At 38.9% G+C, this 22221-nt stretch overlaps 1 protein-coding gene across 1 annotated transcript in view; it reads right to left on the bottom strand.

Moving 5' to 3' along the window:
- Positions 1-22221, bottom strand: part of PTPRT (protein tyrosine phosphatase receptor type T) — a gene marked incomplete at both ends in the record, with an annotated part of 687552 nt that overhangs the window by 363063 nt on the left and 302268 nt on the right. The window contains 4 exons of the mRNA XM_083358025.1: positions 8148-8322; positions 9958-10073; positions 16661-16742; positions 21851-22122. Of these exons, the coding sequence (XP_083214151.1) occupies positions 8148-8322; positions 9958-10073; positions 16661-16742; positions 21851-22122 (645 nt within the window). The remainder of the gene's footprint in view (positions 1-8147; positions 8323-9957; positions 10074-16660; positions 16743-21850; positions 22123-22221) is intronic.

Raw genomic sequence — 22221 nt, 5'->3', positions numbered from 1 at the left:
GTCTCACCACCGCCTCCTTCAAGGTGGCAGGAAAGATACCCTCCTTCAGGGAAGCAGTTATTACTGCCTGGAATCAGCCTCGTGTCTCCTCCTGGGCCGCATAAACCAGCCAGGAGGGGCACGGGTCCAGTAAACAAGTGGTGTAGCTCAGTCTCCTCATGATCCTGTCCATGTCATTGGGGGAAACAGGGTCGAACTCAGTCCAGATAACATGCTCAAGACCGCTCGATTCCTCCCCGTCAGTCTCTGCCCAGTCAGAATCCAAACCGGCTCAAATCTGAGCGATTTTGTCCTTCAGATGATAGCTAAACTCCTTGGCTCGCCCCTGCAAGGGCCCCTCCTTCACCTCCTGATTAAGGAGGGAGCGAGTCACCCTAAACAGGGCAGCCGGGCGATTATCTGCGGATGCAATGAGGGCAGCGAAGTAATTAGACTTTGCTGTCCTCATCGCCGCGAGATAAGACCTCGTAAAGGTTCTTAACTGCAACCGGTCAGACTCAGACCGGCTGGATCTCCAACAGCTCTCTAGACCTCGTCTCCAACGCTTCATCTCCCGGAGCTCCACAGAAAACCATGGAGCCCACCGGGATCTGCGCCAGGTCAGGGGTCGCAAGGGTACAACACGGTTGAGTGCCTCGGTGGCCGCCCTTTCCCAGGCATCCACCAAGGCATCAGCCGGGCTATGAGCGAGGAGGATAGGTATAGACCCAAGCGCCGTCTGGAATCGTTCTGGATCCATTAGGCGCCTGGGGCGGAACCACCTGGTCTGTTCCGCAGCCCAGCAGAGGGGGGTGGCATAGTGGAAGACCAACTGCAGGAGGTGATGATCGGACCATGAGAGGGGGACAATAGTTAGCGAGCCCCCTCCCAGATCTTCAAACCACTGCTCAGATAAGAAAACTAGGTCGAGAGTGTGTGCTCCCCCATGAGTCGGACCCTGAATTACTTGGGTCAGGTCCATGGCTGTCATGGAGGCCATGAACTCCCGGGCCAACTCAGTCGACCCTCCCAGAGAAAGCAGGTTAAAGTTGCCCAGAACTATAAGTCTGGGAAACTCAACCGTCAACCCTGAGAGGGCGTCGAGAAGCTCGGGCAGGGCTGTTGCTACACAGCTGGGCACCAGGTATGTTAGCAACAAGCCCAACTGAGCCCCAAGGCCACACCTCAGGAGGAGGGATTCACTCCCGCCTATCTGTACAATAGTGATCTCCTGCAGACATAAGGTCTCGCGTATAACTACCACCATGCCACCACCCCTGCCCTGAGCCCGTGGCCGATGTAACACACAGAAACCTGGAGGGCAAAGCTCAGTCAGAGGGACACCTCCCTCTGAGCCCAACCAGGTTTCTGTAATGCATGCCAGATCCGCATGTTCCTCCTCGATCAAATCACGGACAAGGGGAGCCTTGTTCACAATGGATCTGGCATTAAAGTACACCAGCCTGAGCTCAGGGGCCTGATCCCTCTCACCCCCAGATAAATGGGTACCAACTGGAGGGTCAGAGCACGCCACCGCTTGAAGACAGCGGTGGCTCAATACCAGGTGTTGATATGGCCCTCTGTGTAACTGCCTGCTGCCGTTCCCAATCGTCGTGGGGATTTGAAACCCCACCCCAATGCCAGGGAAACCAGGAGACCCCAACCCCAACCCCATCTCACCGGGAACCATTTCAGGCCTGGACTGACGACCGGTTGGTGGAGTACACCCCAATTCCCTCCCAACCCTACCATTCCCCCCTCCCTAACCCTTTAAAACAGCCGGCTAGAAAACATATTAGGGGCCTCTTAATATATCTCCACCAGAGGCCCCTATCTATGCCCAACCACCTCTCGGGGTCCCAACAATTGGGCCCGTCCTTAATGGGATTGGAGGAAAAGGCGGCAGGTCGTAACCAGGAGGGAGGTGCCCTCCTGAGGGCATACAGGTCAGCACAGGAGTAGCTTCCAGTGATTTCTCTGGTTTTATGATTTAAACCTCTTTGTTAGCTACTCTATATATTTAATCTATGAATATAAATGAATAAATAAATATAATATATAAGTAAAGCAAAACAATAACATGGAAAATGCATGCATAACTGCAAATCATTCCAAATTCAGATTTTTTTCCCATTTATTCACTCTCACTTATACATGGACACCCTTGCACACAAACAACAGAGCCAAGCCAACATTTGATAATCAGGTTATTTCCATTTATTGCATTTCTTAATCCTCCAGACTAGAACATGATCAAAATTAATGTGAATGAGTGAATTAAAAAATATGACTGCCCCTTCTAAAAATTATCTTGTTCCTCTATTAATTCAAAGACAGAGCCAGCTCTATTTATAACACATTTTTATCATGACAGAATCAGAGCAGGGGAAAATGCTGTAAGTTCCCCTCCCCATCCCCTATTCAGTCAGAGAATAGCAAAAGTCCCTTTCTTATCTATGTGAATAATATTAAGAATAATCTAGCATTTATGGACAGTTTGTACAGAGCTGACACAGAAACACACAGTGAAATACACACATTTTATCCATATAGTATACAGAGGTAGGATGAAGGAACTTCATTATATAGTGCATCACAACCATGGGCAATTTATCATAAAATACATTTATTTTCTACTTACCAAGTGTTTCTCAATTCAGTGCTATAACTGTCTACCCCAAGGGAAAAACTCTTATTATTTATATAGGATGGAGTATTATTTAGATGGGATGGATGCTAAATTTCAATCCATCCCACTTGATAAAATGGAGAATCATGAAATCTAATTCATTCAGGATCATTTTGGGCACATATGTACTATTCAAAATTCAGCTAATGAAATAACAGGTTTGAATAAGTTTGAATCATTCAGTGAATCTCAAGTTTGAATAAAATGTATTTGAATAAAATAAAATTAGAATAAAATTGAGTAACATTCCTGACAGGAATATATTTTAAGAAGTGGTATTAAACATACAATAATTATCTAAATTGCTGGGATTAGCAAACCTGAATTTGTGCTGTTTAAGTTAAGTTTAACTTTATTTGATTTATATACCGCCCTTTTCCCGTAGGACTCAGGGGTTTACAAGGTGTTTAAAAACATCAATACAATACAAAAATTTAAAAAAAACAATTAAAATGATTAAATTTGATCCCTGGAAAAATATAAAAACCTCAATTAAAAACTCTCAGCCTGGGCCGGAAAGCTCAAAGAGCCAGGTCTTCAGGTCCCGGCGAAATGAACGAAGGCCGGGGGCAGTCCTAAGCTCCACAGGCAGCTGGTTCCAAAGGGCAGGTGCACCCATAGAGAAGGCCCTCCCCCTGGGTGTTATCGGCCGGCAGTCTTTTACCAGCAGCACCCTGAGAAGGCCCTCCCTGTGGGAGCACACAGGACGAAGGGAACTTGATGCTTGCAGCAGGTGTTCCCTCAAATATCCCGGACCCAAGCCATTTAGGGCTTTATAGGTCATCACCAGCACCTTGAATCTCACCTGGAGGGCAACCGGAAGCCAATACAGCTCGTGGAGTAGAGGTGTGATTTGTTTTATCTCAACCATTCCTTTTAATGTAGTCATAAATTACCAGAATTCAAAAAAGTATATTATCAATTTACTTCATATTTATGTAACATTAAATATGACAGCAGCAAAGTTAAATTTTTACTCATTCAAGACTTCATTTCAGTATTCAGAACCATACAGAGAAAGGAAAAAAAAAATGACCCAAAACAAAACAAGCTTTGCAGTGAGAAGTGAACATAGTTTTATTGCAAAATCAATGTTAGGTCAAGGGAGTTTGTCAAAGTTTATAACAATATTTTGTACCATGTACTTTATATGGCCAATGAAGACAGAGGAGAGATTTTTATTGGAGCAACTTCTACAGGTAACAATGTGAAAATCTGAAAGTGTCTATTCCAAGAACAATTCAACTGAAATAAAAACTCTCATATTTATTTTTTTCTCTTTTATAGCTTCTAAGTATGCATTAACTGAAAGACATTACACAATAGCATATTTCACAATTATATAATCCTTCATTGAACTTTCCCAATAACAATGTGGATTATGTATTTATTTATATATTTATTTTTATTTGCTTATTCAATTTCTACAGTCACCCATACGTAACTCTGTGCAGCTCACAACAATCAAAACAACTGGAATGATACACACATTGAAATTTAAATGAATAATAAAAATAGAAAAATATTGTATTTACTTAGCGATGAACATATTCATTGTGCTACTTTACTTCTTTAGTTGCATGATGTAATTTTCCTAAATTATAGATAGGCAGGCATGTATGAAACATGTTTGTCTCTAGAGTTAATTGAAATGCAATTAGCCAATCAATGAAATGCATGCATTTATCACAGAGATTTGAATGAATTCATTCTAATGTGGAAAACATATGTCCTTTGACTTTTTTAGATTTGACTCTGCCTCATCTAATTAGAGGTATGCAAATGTTTACTATCAAATATTCTGAGTTGGAAATCTTAAAAACTGACTCATTTAAGCATGGAATTATTATTACTTTTGTGTGTTCTGGGAGCATCATAACACAGCACTGTTTGTAGCAAAATGCTCAGGGCAGGCCATTTTGTGCCAAAACAGCAGGCTTCCACTCATATGTAAAAGTTACACAATGAAACAATATGTGTTCCATTAATCTGAGGCAGTAAATATGAATGCACAAACACTGATATTGAATCAATTTAGTGCTCTTTTACTCTTTATTGTTTTTACCATTACAAAATCACATAGCCATCTTTTGGGAAATTGTATTGCCTTTGTTATTGGTTTCTTGTCTGGCAGCATATTCGTCTTTCAGAAATTTTGTTTTGAGCACATGATACAAATGAAGTAGACAAATTAAATCAAATAAAAATAATTAAGCCATTAACATGTGTTTAGTGGATTTACAATCTTTTTTTTAAAGGATGGCTTCAGGTTTTTATATTTGGTGTAATTGTCAGTATTTTGGCATCTACATTCATTCTGCATAACTTTTGTTTCCCCTTAGTCAGATAGATTTCTCCTCTGGGATGCTTTTTGAAATGGAATTTTTGTCATAGACTGGCAGAAGACAAGGCACATCTTCAATCCCATATACCTTTCTGAATTCAAACCCAAGTGTTAGGCTTGTGTTCATTAGGCTTAGCAATTAGCTACTTAGCTGAGCTGGGATTCAGGTACTGAATTGTATAACCAATCCAGAATAGAACAGAATAACAGATTTGAAAGAGATCTTGGAGGCCTTTTAGTCCAATCCTCTGATCACACTAAAGATTCTATACTATTTCAGACAAATGGCTGTCCAGTCTCTTTTTAAAAGCTCCCAGTGATGGAGTACCCACAACTTCTGAAAGTAAGCCATTCCACTGATTAATTGTTCTCACTGTCAATAATTCAATAAAAATCATTTTGGGAATGAAGCTTTCCAAATTGACTTCATTTTAGCTGCTGGAAAATGTTGCAAATTTGATAGTGTCCAGACTAAATTATGCAGAACTTTTGAGAAGCACTGATCCATAATACTTCAAAAGAACATCAACAACTCATTAAGTTAACCTCATAAGAGGCTGTCATACATTTATCTTATCAGTTGAAAACCAAAAAAAAAAATAGGAGTCAACAACCAAAGTTTATCTTCATTACCTCACCATCCCTTTATTTCCAACATTGTCTTGTTTGGGTCACTCATTTGTGTTTACACCTTGAATTACAATATAACAGCCACTGTAATATTTATGTTTTATTTATCTAGCTATAGATTCCTTTTGCTATTCAGAAAAGTTGGCTTTTCTTCTTTCACACATGCTCCATGAATGGTTTTAAGCAATTTTAAAGTCACAGAATTCAGTTTATAAGTGATAGCAATAGCACTTAAACTTGAGTAGAATAGAATAGAATAGAATAGAATAGAATAGAATAGAATAGAATAATAGAATATTTTTTATTTATTTATTTATTTTAATGCCATTTATATCTCGCCCTTCTCCGAAGACTCAGGGCGGCTTACAAGCTTAGCAGTAGCCTTCATTCTATGTATATGCCTGCTTATTAGGGTTTTCACACACACCCCAAGTGGCATTATTACAGGGGGCTCAATCCTTCCGCCACCAAAACTCTAAGTTCTGGCAGCCCCGGAGAGCTCTACCCCTACCTGGACGCTCACCCCCTCCTCTTCTCCCGAGGTGGGGGCTTCTGAGCTGCCGAACAGCTGATCAACGCTGTTTTCGGCGGCTCTACGGAGCTGCGAGGCTGACAGCCAAGAAATGGCTGCCTTGCCATCCGGAAGCCTCCAAGTGGCATTATTACAAAGTCAGCTTAATTGCCCCTAACAATCTGGGTCCTCATTTTACCTACCTCGGAAGGATGGAAGGCTGAGTCAACCTTGAGCCTGGTGGGATGCGAACCTGCACTAATTTGCAGGCAGCTGGTGTTACTTAAGGAGGCATTAGCCCACTGCCCCACCAAGGCTCTTTATTGTCATTGTGTAACTCACAACAAAATTAAGTATAATTAAGTATAATTAATATACCACTTCATAGACCTTTACACCACTCTCTAAGCCAGGGGTGTCAAACTGCTGTCCCGCAGGCCGGATGCATCACGTGGAAGCCGCACCCACCCCATTGCCAGAAATGGAAAAAAAGCTCCAATATGACACGTGATGTCACATGAAGTCACGAGTTTGACATGTCTTTTCTAAGCAGTTTACAGAGTCAGCATATTGCCCCCAACAATCTGGATCCTTCTTTTGCCAACCTTGGAAGGATGGAAAACTGAGTCAAAACTTGAGCCAGTCAGAATCAAACTCCTAGCAGTCAGCAGAATTAGTCTGCAATACTGGATTCTAACCACTGCACCACCACGGCTTACATGATCACATGATGTGACTAGCTATAGAGTCTTCAGTCTTCTTTGAGTGTGTATATATGATTATTATCCTTATATGTTGTTAATGTTCTAAATTGTATGAATAATTGAAATGCATAATCATACCAAAATAAACATTTTTTCAATGATTTGACAGTGTGCAACTAAAATGTCAATATTAGAGTATGGATCCCATCAAAACTATGATTCTGGAAAAAAAACTTAGAAAAGGAACTTTTAGTAATGAAAACATAAATGCACATGAAAATGTAATGAATTATTTGCACCAACCTTTTGAGGAATGGGGTAAATCATAGAAAAATGATTAAAAATGCACTGTTGATAAATTGGGAGGGGGAGAGAATTGAAGCCAAGGAAAGTTCATGAATAATTCTTCATTCAAAATTCTTGATTCAATAATTCTTCATTCAATTTAATTTAATTTATTAATATTTCTATACCGCCCTTCTCCCGGAATTCAATTCTTCTTCAAAAATTATGGGAATAACAATAAGATTAGAATACAAATCTTAATTTTAGGGAATGAAGTATTAGAATTTAAGGATTCATTGGACGCTGTTTTGTTCTTCTTTTTCTCTTCTCCTCCAAAACCGAAGACTAAGAATAAGATTTCTAGTCCAAGCTGAATAGCGGATTCCAGTTTTTTACAGCATAAATAGAATCTAATACTTCTTAAGAATTTTGTATCTTTTAATATTGAACTAGTATTGGACTAAATTGTCTTCAAATTCCAGAATAACATTTAATACATCTTCCACATTCATTTGTGATTGTCTCAGACACTACAATTCTGACAGAAATTCTGAAAACAGGAATTAACTTTGCAATAGATTTACGAATTATTAGTTACCAGAAGAGTAGCTATGTGAACAGAAAAGTTGTATGATATATAATACATCTGTCACATAAATATATTTCATAAAACATGATCCATGAAAGCTTTATGAATGCAACATGTGGTAGGAATACTCAAAACTGTTTGAAGATTTTCCTTATCTTTGTTATGAGCAATATCATAACAGTACAACTTCAATTTATGTTATTAAAGCCATACCATTTTTAAAAATACAAGTTTGATTTTAATTTTTACTACTAATTTTTACTACTATTTTTAAAATTTTATCAATATTTAATAAATTAATAATTTATTAATAATTGTTGTAAATAATTGTAATAATAATCTTTACTGCTCTATTCTTCTTCATGTCAAGTGACTAGAATTCATGGATCAAAACCGAACTAGCATTTGTCGCTTACCTTTCACTATTAATTCTGCATAGTTTGAAACTCCTGAACCACCATCAGAACGGATTACACATCGGTATTTACTGATACTGCGTTGGGATGTATCAGCTACACTGACAGTAGCAGAAAACCGTCTATGATTGACAACTCTGGTGACCATTAATGCTGTGTCTCTTCCATTCCACTGCTGCCACACAAAGAGAGGAGAAAAGTCTAAGTAAGTATAACATGTTCATGAAAAGAGTATCCCTAACTCATGTTAAGTTCCTTCTCTGAAATTTCCTCCCAAATGAATTACTTAAACTTAGTGTGTATTGCTAAAATTTCATTTCAGTTTAGATCAAGAGCACTGGGTACTACATATTTTACCACCTATCAACTACACGAATAGTTGTTTTTTAGGAACAGAAGCCAGTTGGGTGATGTGAGGTCAGTTACTTCCTCTCTCAGTCTTAAGAGAAGGAAATCAAAACAACAGCTCTCTGCCAACCTACACTGGATTAGCCTACTAGATTATGGTTTATAACTTTCATTGAAGAGACATTCATCCTGCAGTGGATTGAGTAAAGCTGATAATAGACTGCAGCACAGCATTGTTCTATTATAAAAGCTATCAATAAGAAAAGGTTGGATTTGTAGAAATGTAAGATTCTGAAATGTGTGTCACTTATAGGGATTCAAAGGTCACCTAGTGGGTAAGATATATGATTTCATTTTCTTCCTAACAGTGTAAAGTGACTCATGTCTCCCATTTGTAGATATTAGCCCAATATCAAAAACTCGTTGGATATAATAAAAGTATGCAGGCTGCACAATCCAGCCATATATTACACTGAATTTTGGTTCAACAGATACTGTGGTCTTGCATCGCCTCATGGCAGATGAAAGAATTGTAACAACCACCTTCATTTTTTTTTTTAAAAAAATGCTTATTTATTCTGGTTTTTTTTTTCAACATAGATGATAGCCGTGAATTTTTTTTAAAAAACAAACCTGGTATATATGTTGTTTATCTCAAGGACAAACAGATAACACAGATGATTGGCAGGGTATATTTGTGCTAGGTTTAGAGACTGCTTATCAGAGGCAATTTATTCAGCTGAAACAATAGTACAGTCAGTTCTTCAGAGTTAAGCTGGCAGTTCTGCTCTGTATTGGTAGTAGTAAGAAGCACAACCATCTTTGAGAAGATAGTAACTGAGATTGAGCTACTTTACAATTTCAACAAAAGGTGTGATTGAGAATGACTAGGATCAGAATGTAGATTAATAAAGTAGTATGAGTGAAATAAATTACGTATGCAAATAAAACGTAGAAGTAATTAAAAAGTCTTCAAGTGGAAATGAAGTAAGGCATCCTGAAATTTCTTCACATTGATCCCTTCCCATTCATTTGAAAGATCAGCTTTTAGTGTCTTGCTTGTTTCTTTTTCTTTACAGCCTCAAAATCAAATCTCTAATTCTGCTAATTTTGATTTTTTTTTCCAACAGGAGTATAAGAAACATTTGGTTCATTTATGCAATATAACAATATATACGTAAATAGGAAGAAATACAGTAAATAAATGCTTGGGGTTGTATAATATTTCTTATAATGTTAAACATTTAGCTGCTTAAGATATTAAGCATATTCCACTGAATAATTTTTCAGGCCATAAGTTTAAACCCTGTTTTACATGTTTCAGAATGTTCTCTTACTGAAAGGGAAATGATGAAAGTATTACACAGAAATTTTCCACTGGATACAGAATATCTATTTGTTCATAGATGAGAACTATGGTTTGAAACTTCTAAAGAATATAAAGGATCCATTGTGCTTTTACCTGTAGCCACAATTTGTCATGCTGAGACCACTTGCCTCCTGCAATGCACTGGAATGTTGCATTCTGCCCAACATTAACCTCCACATTTTGCAGCCGCAAGAAGTGAGGAGCTTTTCCTAACAAAAAGACAAAATATTACCAGGATAGAGCATCACAATGCATAATGATAGCAGAAATAGAATGAGAATCTTTCTTTCTTTCTTTCTTTCTTTCTTTCTTTCTTTCTTTCTTTCTTTCTTTCTTTCTTTCTTTCTTTCTTTCTTTCTTTCTTTCTTTCTCCAAGTTTCTCACAGAATATATAACCTAGCAAAGCAACGCTAAGCCTGCCTTTTGGTTTTCTTTTTTCAAATGCAGACTGTCTTTGCTGTTCTGGCTAAGGAGATAAAAAGAAACACAATGACCACCTTGGCACAAACAGTATACAATAAATAAATTTCTATAACAAAAAATTCAACATGTCCCAAGACTACATTTCAATTAATATTTAATGGAAGCAAAAAGCAAATGCCCTCTGTAGAAAGATGAGCAAATAATGTTTGTTTACAAAAGGCAGATATGAAAGAGTAAAACTTTTAGAACTACAATTAGTGATTAGTAACAATAAATAATAACATTAAATTGGTTTAAAATTAACAAGATGAGAAGGAAGGGAGCAAGATGCATCCCTGGGAGGGGGGTTATATCTAGTTCATTAGCCGTTTTCATAATAATTTATTCCAGCCAAAAGGCAGGCTTAGCATTGGCTAGTTGGCAGAACCAAGTCTTCAGGTCCTTTCAGAAGGCTGAAAGGATGGGTGCAGGTCTCACCTCAGAGGCACAATTCTCCAAATACCAGAAAAGGCTTTTCTCCTGGACCTCACCAATCAGAATTCCTTGACCTTCTGGTGATGGATGATCTCACCCACAGCTTCATGTAGATGTTTAAAAGGAAAGGAGAGAATACTGAGCCCTGCAGCACACCACCAAGGGCTCAGTACTCTCTCCATTTCAGCTCTGGGCTGGACCTCTCACTCCCTATCAATATCAATAAGGACCTGCCTGGGACAAAGGAGCCAAAGCAGAACAAACTACACTGCCCAACCTCAAACCCTGCAACCAACCCAAAAGAATACCATAGTCAAGGAGAACAAGGATGGATGCATTACACAGAAGATAGGAGAAAAAATATTCTATTTTTTATAGAATATTTCTATTTCGATTATTCTACCAGTTATCTTAGGGACAATAATCCAGAACCAAAGAATCACATCTCTAAGTTTCAATGTCATACAGCTTGAAGCTTTAACTCATGAGCAAGCAAATTAGTAATAATAGCAACAATTTGTTAAAATTTTATGCCACCCAACACTCAATGACTCTGGGTGGCTCACAATAAAGAAATCCAATAACATAAATACTACAGATAAAAGATGGCAAACGCAATGCAGCAAGGAGTCTCATTCTCCCTTGCTAAAGATCTAGGAAAAGAGCCAAGTTTTCATAGCTCTTCTAAATCACAGCAGATAAGGAGCCATCTGGATCCTGGATGGCACAGTTTACATCATGGCCCAGATAAAAAGGAGAACCCTGGCCACCTTTCATGCTGGAGCTTGGCTTCCAGAATATCTCCAATATTGGGTTGCTTGTTTTTTTCATAATGTCTCTGGCATTTCAAATATATAACCAAAAGAAATGATTTTTGTATGTCAAAATCCTTTTTCTTTTCCATTCATTGTATAAATACAATGCATGGATGTTATTAGCTGATGTTGCCAACTATTAGAATATGTTTGGTTCTATGCTATAGCTGCATTGCAGAGGCAAAGAATTCAAGAAATTTAACTCTACAAAAGTTCCATTTCAGAAAATTTATCCATTTATCCAGTAGCAAATAATATGCTAAGCCACAGCATTAAACAGTAACTGATTATTTTAGAATGCACTAAAAGTGGAATAGGAGATCTCTGATCAAGATTTCTTTCAGATTTTAGCAATCATAGAATCCAGTCATGACCACACTTTTAATTTTTGTAACCCATTTATATTTTTAAATTAAAATCATTGTTTGTTTTTTTTTGCTTCAGATAGCAAAATAAACATCCATAGTAAGGGAAAACTAGCTAGTAACTGTCCATAACGTATATTGTATTCCTGAAGAACTACATCCAGTCAATCAAGTTAAATAGTGCTATTCCATCCTTTTTAACTGGTCACTAATTTATCCATGTCAAAATGTATTGATGTACTAGCTCTTGGCTGAGGCAGGGTCATAGATCTGTCATTTTAAGTGGAGAGCCCTGATACAAAGCAATACTGCCTTAATATATTTACAGCAAACAATTTTGACAGTTAATATCTTATGTTCTCTCCAACTTCAGTGTATGGACCTGGTTAACTGGCAATAATTCTGCTATTTTCAATACTCTGGCACTTCTGAATTGGAACAAAAGAAAGCATTTACTAATAAGAGCAATTTTGCATTTGTCCTTCCTCAGCTTGAGTCCTGCTGTGCGGAACCGCTGAAGGACGGCTTTGAGCTGCCTTGCCAGGACTCAGTGGACTCTCCGGCAACGAGTATATCATCAAAATAAGGGCATACCCCTGGAATACCCTTGATCATATGCTCAATTACTCCCTGGAAGATTCCTGGGGCTACACTAACCCCAAATTGGAGGTGCTTGACCTTAAAAGCCCCCCTATGTGTCACAATTGTTTGTGCGGCTGCTGTGGCCTCATCCACTGGTAACTGCTGATAGGTCTGTGTCAAATCTAACTTAGCAAACATGCTACCCCCTTGCAGCAATGCCAAAATGTGGCTAACGACCGGCACCGGGTACATGTGCTGCTGCAGTGCCTGGTTAATGGTGCACTTGAAATCAGTGTAAATCCTGATCTCCCTATTGGCCTTAAGTGGCATAACAATAGGAGTTTCCCACTCCTCACCATCTACAGGCTGTAGTACCCCCTGACTGACCAGCTTGTCCAGCTCTGCATCAATTTTGTGCTTTAACGTAAAAGGAACATGATGGGGCTTGACCCTAATTGGAGTTACGGAAAAATCAAGCTTAAAGGCTATAGGAGGGCCCTTGTACTCTCTCAGGCTTGTGTCTAAAACATCTGCAAATTCCTCACATACTGATGCCATGTTCGCCGCTTGTGTCCGGTGACTTCCGGTTACTTGAATGCCCAGTGCATCAAAAAAATCAAGCCCCATGAGGCTTGTTCTCTGGCCCTCCACCACAATGACATCTAGGACCCCAAAAACCTCTTGAATTTTATGGTCAAAGTGGCCTCAGCCTTGATGGCTACTTGGGAATTCTGGAACTCCATTAAAATAATATCAGATGGCCAAAGTTTGGCCCATCTTTTGCTGTGGCTGCACATGAACTAGAAGATCTCAAGGGAAATAATGGATACAGCTGAACCAGTGTCCAGTTCCATTCTGCAAGGAACGCCTTGCAGCTCAATTTGTAGTAAAAGTTTTTGTTTGAGGGGGTGTCAACCGCTTGTGTGGCAGACACTCCTACAGCTGGAGCAGAACTCTACTCTATGCTGCCCCGGGGCTCCAGTACCTCTCCTGAATGACTTGTCTGGTTGGCGGTCGTTCTGGTGACCTCTACTGACAGCTGCGATGTGGCCAGATTTCCCACAGGCCCAACACATGGCTGTCCTGAATCTGCAGTCTGCTCATTGATGGTGCCCTCCACAGCCCAAACATCTTAGGAAGGGAACTGCCTTTTCAGGGGTTCTCTGTTCCTTGTCTTGATGTTATTGAATCTTGTTGACTTCATGGTCAGAGTTGACGTCTTTTCATTGCTCAGTGTCCTCATGGTGGACGGCTTCTGCGTGTGGTGTGCAATGTCTTCATGGCCCCAGTGGCAGCTTTGTCTGCCATGACCTCTTTCAAAGCTTATTGGAGTGAGAGTCTCCTTCACAAAACATTTTTGTTGGAGCTCCCTACTCCTGAGTCCACAGACAAGACGGTCTCGAAGTCTTTCTTCCAAGTCCGTGAACTGACAAAGACACGATGCTTGTCTCAATGCCGCGATGAACTCCGTGGCCATCTTGCCAGGTTGTTGTTCTTGCTGTTTGAAGCAATGCCTCCATGCTATCACCGACAGCTTCGGTTGAAAATTGTCGCTGAGCCATTTCTTCAGGACTCCATCTGTGCCAGTGCGACCAAGTTCTCAGCGATGTCAAACGTTGCAGACCCGCACACACAGAGGAGTGTTGTGGCCTTCATTCCACCTTTGTCACCAGTGTTGTGTAGTCGGTTCATTGCAGGCAATAAGTGAGATGAAGGTTCCAAACAGTAACATGCTTTATTGCAGTCAAGCAGAATAGAACTGAAACAGTGGTTGCTGCACAGCTATTTATATGGTTGGCCACTAGGCGGTGGCCAATAGATTTGAAGGAAGCCATTCTTGCCCTAAATCTACCAATGATAGTCCTGAAGACAACAAGTCTGGCTTAGTCAGTAGCCGTTACACATACAGACCAATGAGCAACTGTTAATGCAGCATTTGAACAGACACGTGAATCAGTACAAGCAAAAAACCTCAATACATTACAGAAAGAGAGCAAATTGGGCATAGAAATAAGATTATTGCTTTAAATAAAAAAACATGCTATGTGAACAGAAGCACTTTGAAGTCAAATTTTCAATCTTCTACAGAATTTTGAACTGTACATATTTCTGAAATACAAACTAAGCTCATTTTAATTAGTTTCATATTTTTTTCTATAACAAGATATAAGAAGAATAAGAACAGCCATTTTGAAACAACTGAGAGAGATTTGTTTATGCTAATTTGAGTGGAAAGAACTCACCAGACTAATAGGGCTATTGTTATGTTCCCAATCTTTTTATGCACTACTAGTGTATGTACGGACTGCTTATTCTTACATTTAAAACTCATGTTTAAAATACCACCTCATGTTCCTTTTTGCAATAATTTCAGTTATAATTATCATATTATATCATATCATATCACAGTTGCATTTAAGTATATCAGGAAATCATGGAGACAAAGCCTGTGGGAGAAAAAAGGTTCCAGGTGTTTGGTAAGCATTCATAAAACACTGAATTACCAGTTTATCGATATCCTTCCTATAAAGATCAGACTGATGCTTAAATTTACTAGCGGGGAATAGAACAGTCAGATTACCACAACTTTCTCAGTACATATTTTGAGGAAGATTATAACACAGGTAGCCCATTAAATGTTTTGCACTAGGATGGCCAAGATATATGAATTTACTGAAACTTATGATTCACTATGCCATGATTTTCCAAGAATATTCTGATAATTCTTGAAGGTGAGCAAACTTCTTCATCACACATTAATAATGAGATTAAAATGCACTGATTAGATGAAAGCTTTGGAACCAATTTAGAGCAGTTTGATTCAAGAGTTCCAGCGTCATCTTGCAAGAGTAAAAATGCATTCACAGTTGATTTGCATTATTTACATGACTCTGTAGATGAGGCTATTCATCATTTTGTCCTTTCAGTAACAACCCTTATAACACAGAATCACCATGAGTGAGTTGAGGGGCCACAAAATTTTCTTAAATAAATAATAATCACAGCAATAATTGTAGCAAACTGTGATAATGCCAACATGGCTACATTCACATGGTAACATCATCTCATAAATGTCACTATTTTACACTGATGTTTCAACATCTGAGCCCAGATGCATAAGTCAAAACATTTCTATGATGACATTGTCACAGATTTCCAACATTTATCCCTTCAGAGATACCTACACTGAAAAAATAAGTTGGAACAAGGTTGCATGGCCCAAAGTGACTCAAAAAATTAACTCTGGTAAATTTTCTGGAATTTATCTAAAAATCTATACTTAATTTCTCCTATTGGTGGGACTAAAAATGCTTTAGTCTGCCTACTTTGTCCTAATTATTAAGCTCTCCATAGAAATAAAAAAAGTCAGATAATTCCCATGTTCATACAAAATAGCCTAAATTCAAATTCATACTGTGTCAGTTTGTTCTTTGTTATTATAAACTGGGTGTCTTTAATGTCAATTTGATATAGATTCCTAATTGATATAGATTCCTAATTGAATTCTTTTAAAATAAATCTGAATAGAACAGCTGAAAGATATACAGTAGCCTAGGAAATACATCAAAACAATCTTTGACTTATTTCTCTATTTCACAGTATGAATCATATGCTTTGAGACACACACAAACACACACACACACACACACACACACATATACAATGCTTTTTTTGTAAAAGAAAAAGGTGCCGGAACTCACATATGTTATATAACCATTTCTTTAAAGAAAAACACTCCAGGTCTTTTTTCCCAGTGTGAATATTGCACTAATTTGCTTAGTTGTGTTCATGAAGTTTCTCCTCCCTACCCCAACTTTCTCTCTTTAAGTTAATTCTATAGGGAATCACTAAAACCCTGTAATTTCTCTCCCTTCAATGGTCCTAACAATCAGGGCTTTATTCCCCTTTAATAATGGTTTAAAATTTTGGCACTTGCTAAACATTTGAAGCAGCTTTGCTTGTTGTACAACTTGAGAAATTATGTATTTATTCAGGGTTGATTGCTTCTACTCCACAAGCATTTGGAATAGATAAAAGAAAATGTTTCAGAACTGACTAAATTGGGTAAATTACTCATTTGAACATGAAATGCATGGCTATGGTTAGGAGGGAAAGTGGGGGGAAAGAGATGCTTACTGCATGGATGAGCAAGGACTCTGACTTCATCCACAGCTATGTACCCTGGGTGCCCCTTCAAGGAAACCGATTCAAATATGACCTGAAATGCATAGGGGACAACAAATTGATTAAGTAAACAATTGAAAAGTATACAGAAATCATCTCTAACATACTTAAGTACAAAGCACTCAGATTCTAAAAAAAATACTTTCAGTTAGTTCTTGTTTAACAATCACAATTGGGACAGTAACTCAGTTGTTAAGCAAAGTGATTGCTAAGTGAAACCACAACTATGTTTATTTCAGCTTTCCTTTGCTTTACAGACCTGTGAAGGTCAGAAATGCAAGGATTGGTCATAACCACTGTAATTGAATGGTGACTAAACAAGGCAGTTGCTAAACAAGGACTACCTGCATTCCACAGAGCAACCCACCTGTGCTCAGATTTACTTATGTAGATATATACATAAAATCCCTTTCAAAATTCTCTTCTAAAAAGTGCATGTATGCATGCATGTACAATGTTGTTGTTGTTGTTGTTAGTTGCGAAGTCGTGTCCGACCCATCGCGACCCTATGGACAATGTTCCTCCAGGCCTTCCTGTCCTCTACCATCTTCTGGAGTCCATTTAAGCTCACGCCTACTGCTTCAGTGACTCCATCCAGCCACCTCATTCTCCAGCACCATAGTTCAAAGGCATCAATTCTTTGGCGCTCAGCCTTTCATATGGTCCAGCTTTCACTGCCATACATTGCAACTGGGAAGACCATAGCCTTGACTATACGCACTTTTGTTGACAGGGTGATGTCTCTGCTTTTTAGTGTGCTGTCTAGATTTGCCATGGCTTTCCTCCCCAGGAGCAAGCGTCTTTTAATTTCTTGGCTACAGTCCCCATCTGCAGTGATCTTGGAGCCCAGGAAAATAAAATCTGTCACTACCTCCATTTCTTCCCCATCTATTTGCCAGGAATTGAGAGGGCCGGATGCCATGATCTTGGTTTTCTTAATGTTTAGTTTCAATCCAAGTTTTGCACTCTCCTTCTTCACTCGCAACAAGAGGCTCTTTAGTTCCTCTTCACTTTCTGCCATTAGAGTGGTATCATCTGCATATCTTAGGTTGTTGATGTTTCTTCCGGCAATCTTAATTCCAACTTTTGATTCATCTAGCCCTGCCTTTCTCATGATGTGCTCTGCATATAAGTTAAATAGGCAAGGCGACAGTATACAGCCTTGCCGGACTCCTTTCCCAATTTTGAACCAATCAGTGGTTCCGTGTCCAGTTCTCACTGTTGCTTCTTGGCCCGCATATAGGTTTCTCAAGAGACAAATAAGATGGTCTGGTATGCCCATCTCTTTAAGGACTTGCCACAGTTTGTTATGATCCACACAATCAAAGGCTTTAGCATAGTCAATGAAGCAGAAGTAGGTGTTTTTCTGGAACTCTCTAGCTTTCTCCATGATCCAGCGTATGTTAGCAATTTGATCTCTAGTTCCTCTGCCTCTTCGAAATCCTGCCTGTACTTCTGGTAGTTCTCGATCCACATACTGCTGGAGTCTAGCTTGTAGAATTTTAAGCATAACTTTACTAGCATGAGAAATGAGTGCAATGGTGCGATAGTTTGAACATTCTTTGGCACTGCCTTTCTTTGGAATTGGAATGTAAACTGATCTTTTCCAGTCCTGTGGCCACTGTTGAGTTTTCCAAATTTGCTGGCAAATTGAGTGTAGCACTTTTACTGCATCGTCTTTTAAGATTTTGAATAGCTCAGCTGGAATACTGTCACCTCCAGTAGCTTTGTTGTTGCTCAGCTTTTCTAAGGCCCACTTCACTTCACATTCTAGGATGTCTGGCTCGAGGTCAGTGACCACCTCATTGTGATTATCAGGGACGTTAAGCTCATTCTTGTATAGTTCTTCTGTGTAATTTTGCCACCTCTTCTTAATCTCTTCTGCCTCTGTTAGGTCCCTGCCATTTTGGTCCTTTATCATGCCCATTTTTGCATGAAACGTTCCCTTTATCTCTCCAATTTTCTTGAAAAGATCTCTGGTCCTCCCTATTCTATTGTTTTGTTCTATTTCTTTCAATTGTTCATTTAAGAAGGCATTCTTATCTCTTCTAGCTATTCTTTGGAATTCTGCATTTAATTGGGCATATCTTTCTTTTTCTCCCTTGCCTTTCGCTTCCCTCCTTTCCTCAGCTATTTGCAAAGCTTCCTCAGACAGCCATTTTGCTTTCTTGCATTTCTTTTTCTTTGGGATGGTTTTGGTTGCTACCTGTTGTACAATGTTGCGAACCTCTGTCCATAGTTCTTCAGGCACTCTGTCTATCAGATCTAATTCTTTAAATCTATTTGTCACCTCTACTGTATATTCAACAGGGATATGATTTAATTCGTACCTGACTGGCCTAGCGCTTTTCCCTACTTTCTTTAATTTAAGCCTAAACTTTGCAACAAGAAGCTCATGGTCTGAGCCACAGTCAGCTCCTGGTCTTGTTTTTACTGACTGTATAGAGCTTCTCCATCTTTGGCTGCAGAGCATATAGTCAATCTGATTTCTGTGTTGACCGTCTGGTGATGTCCATGTGTAAAGCCGTCTCTTGGGTTGTTGGAAAAGAGTGTTTGCTATGACCATCGTATTCTCTTGACAAAATTCTATCAGCCTGTGCCCTGCTTCATTTTGTACTCCAAGGCCAAACTTGCCTGTTATTCCAGTTATCTTTTGGCTTCCTACTTTAGCATTCCAATCTCCCATGATGATAAGGACATCATTTTTGGGTGTTAGTTCTATAAGGTGCTGTAGGGCTTCATAGAACCGGTCAATTTCATCCTCTTCAGCACTGGTGGTTGGGGCATAGACTTGGACTACTGTGATATTGAATGGTTTGCCTTGGATTCGAACTGAGATCATTCTGTCATTTTGAGGATTGTATCCCAGTATTGCTTTTCCTACTCTTTTATTGACTATGAAGGCTACTCCATTTCTTCTGAGGGATTCTTGCCCGCAGTAGTATATCTGATGGTCATCTGAATTAAATTCACCCATTCCTGTCCATTTTAGTTCGCTGATACCTAAGATGTCGATGTCTAGTCTGGTCATCTCTTGTTTGACCACGTCCAGCTTTCCTTGATTCATGGATCTTACATTCCAGGTTCCTATGGAGAAAGAATCTTTACAGCATCGGACTTTCCTTTCACCACCAGACATATCCACAGCTGAGCGTCCTTTCGGCTTTGGCCCAGTCGCTTCATTCTTTCTGGCGCTACTAGTACTAGCCCTCTGCTCTTCCCCAGTAGCATATTGGACGCCTTCCGACCTGAGGGGCTCATCTTCCAGCGTCATATCGTTTTGCCTTTTGGTACTGTCCATAGGGTTTTCATGGCAAAGATACTGGAGTGGTTTGCCATTTCCTTCTCCAGTGGATCACGTTTTGTCAGAACTCTCTGCTATGACCTGTCCGTCTTGGGTGGCCCTGCACGGCATAGCTCATAGCTTCATTGAATTACGCAAGCCCCTTCGCCACGACAAGGCAGTAATCCATGAAGGGGTGCATGTACAATACTATACATTAAAAATTGGTATTAGCAATAAATATAATCATGCAACCAGTTATATCTTAATTAAGCTCTAGAACTATGATGGCAGAAATATATATATATATTATAGAATGGGTTAATGACCAGACAATAATGGTTAAAAAGAATGCACTACAGAAGAAACCTGGAAAGTAAGCATGTACAAGATGTTATCAAGATGCTCCAAGGCAAGTTATGAAAGGATATAGAAACCTTGAAAATATTTGTTTTCTAATAAGATTCTTCAACACCCTATGGTTATGGAACGGTTATAGAAAACATCTTGATAAGATTGCTAACTATCAGAGGTTAACAAATGATAAGGAAAAAATATGTGAGGCAATCAAGATGATGCATTCTTTGTTAGCAATCTAAAATTTACACACACACACACACACACACACACGCATATATATATATATGTGTGTGTGTGTGTGTGTGTGTGTGTGTAAATTTTAGATTGCTAACAAAGAATTAAAGGGATCTAAAATTTACACAAATATGAGCTGTCACTGTTGTGACTACTGCCTGTCGATGGCCTTCAGTTAGACTGAAACAGGAAATAAAGATTTGTCCCATGTTTGGGGCCTAGCAAGGTAATCTAAATAGTTAACAAGCATTTACATATAGATAGATAGATAGATAGATAGATAGATAGATAGATAGATAGATAGATAGATTAGATATATAGATAGAGATAGAGATAGAGATAGAGATAGAGATAGAGATAGAGATAGAGATAGAGATAGAGAGATAGAGATAGAGATAGAGATAGATAGATATAGATATAGATATATAGATATAGATATATGTTAAGAATTTGTCAAGGCTTTTTGAATGCAGCTTGCTAATTAACTCTTTCTTTCCTGCTTTGGCCTGACTCAAGGCTTATCCACAGTATATAGTCAACTTATGACAGCTCATTATTTGTGTAAATTATTCAAATTGCTAATAAAGAATTTGGGAGGCTGAGATGATCATTTCGAACTTATTATGTTCTCATCAGTCAGTCATACCCTTTATCTGAGAATATATATATATATATATATATATATATATATATATATATATATATAGAGAGAGAGAGAGAGAGAGAGAGAGAGAGAGAGAGAGAGAGAAAGAGAGAGAGAAAGAGAGAGAGAGAGAGAGAGAAAGAGGGAGAGAGAGAGAGAGAGAGAGAGAGAGAGAGAGAGAGAGAGAGAGAGAGAGAGAGAGAGAGAGGGCTAGAGATAAGAGACATCTGAAATGTCATTTTTGATTCCATCAAGATTCATCCTGAAAGGCACTCCAAGGTGATTTCCTATGCTCTTTCATTGCCTGACAACAAGTAGGATCTTTCATATGTAAGAACTAAAAGATGGTTGTTCATATGTTGCTAGAATAAAGCTTTAAAAACTGCCACTAATCTAGAAGTTTTGGATAGTGTTGTTGGATAGTCCTAATTCTGCAACAGAGGACATACAAATGAAAACTGAATCGGCTGAGAGCAATATTGAAAAACTGAAAAAAATAATAATAATAAAGTAAAACCCAATAGAAAACGAGCAATTTGCTAATCTCTTAAAAAAGCCACAGTGGCTCACAGGCTGCAGGTTGCCTATCAATATGGTAAAAGAAAAGAAATCTCAAGTGTACCTGATAAAAGTGCGGCCAGAAAGTACTGATAGCAAGCTCTGCTTTCACCCAACCTTCTGTAACAAGCCCAGAGACGTTCCAGATAGGGTTTCCTTGAGGTCCACCATTCACTTTCACATAAACATTCAAGGAGCCAGGACTGGAACGGTCACGACTGGACAAGTAGTAATGGAAATCAATGCAGTGTGTGTCGTTTTCCTTCAGTGTTGGTAAAAGCAAGTGGGCCTTTTGCCCAGATGCCCTCCCAGAACTATTCACCATCATGAAGGAGCCTAAAAAGAAAAGAAAAAAGAAAAAAAGAAAAGATCAGTAGTTCCTTTTCCTGATATTACAACTAAATTAATTAAAGAGTCAATAATTCTAAATAATCA

The sequence above is a fragment of the Vipera ursinii genome, assembly GCF_947247035.1.
Source record: "Vipera ursinii genome assembly, chromosome: 3".
Taxonomy (NCBI): Eukaryota; Metazoa; Chordata; class Lepidosauria; order Squamata; family Viperidae; genus Vipera; species Vipera ursinii.
This window is presented reverse-complemented; position numbering and strand designations above follow the sequence as displayed.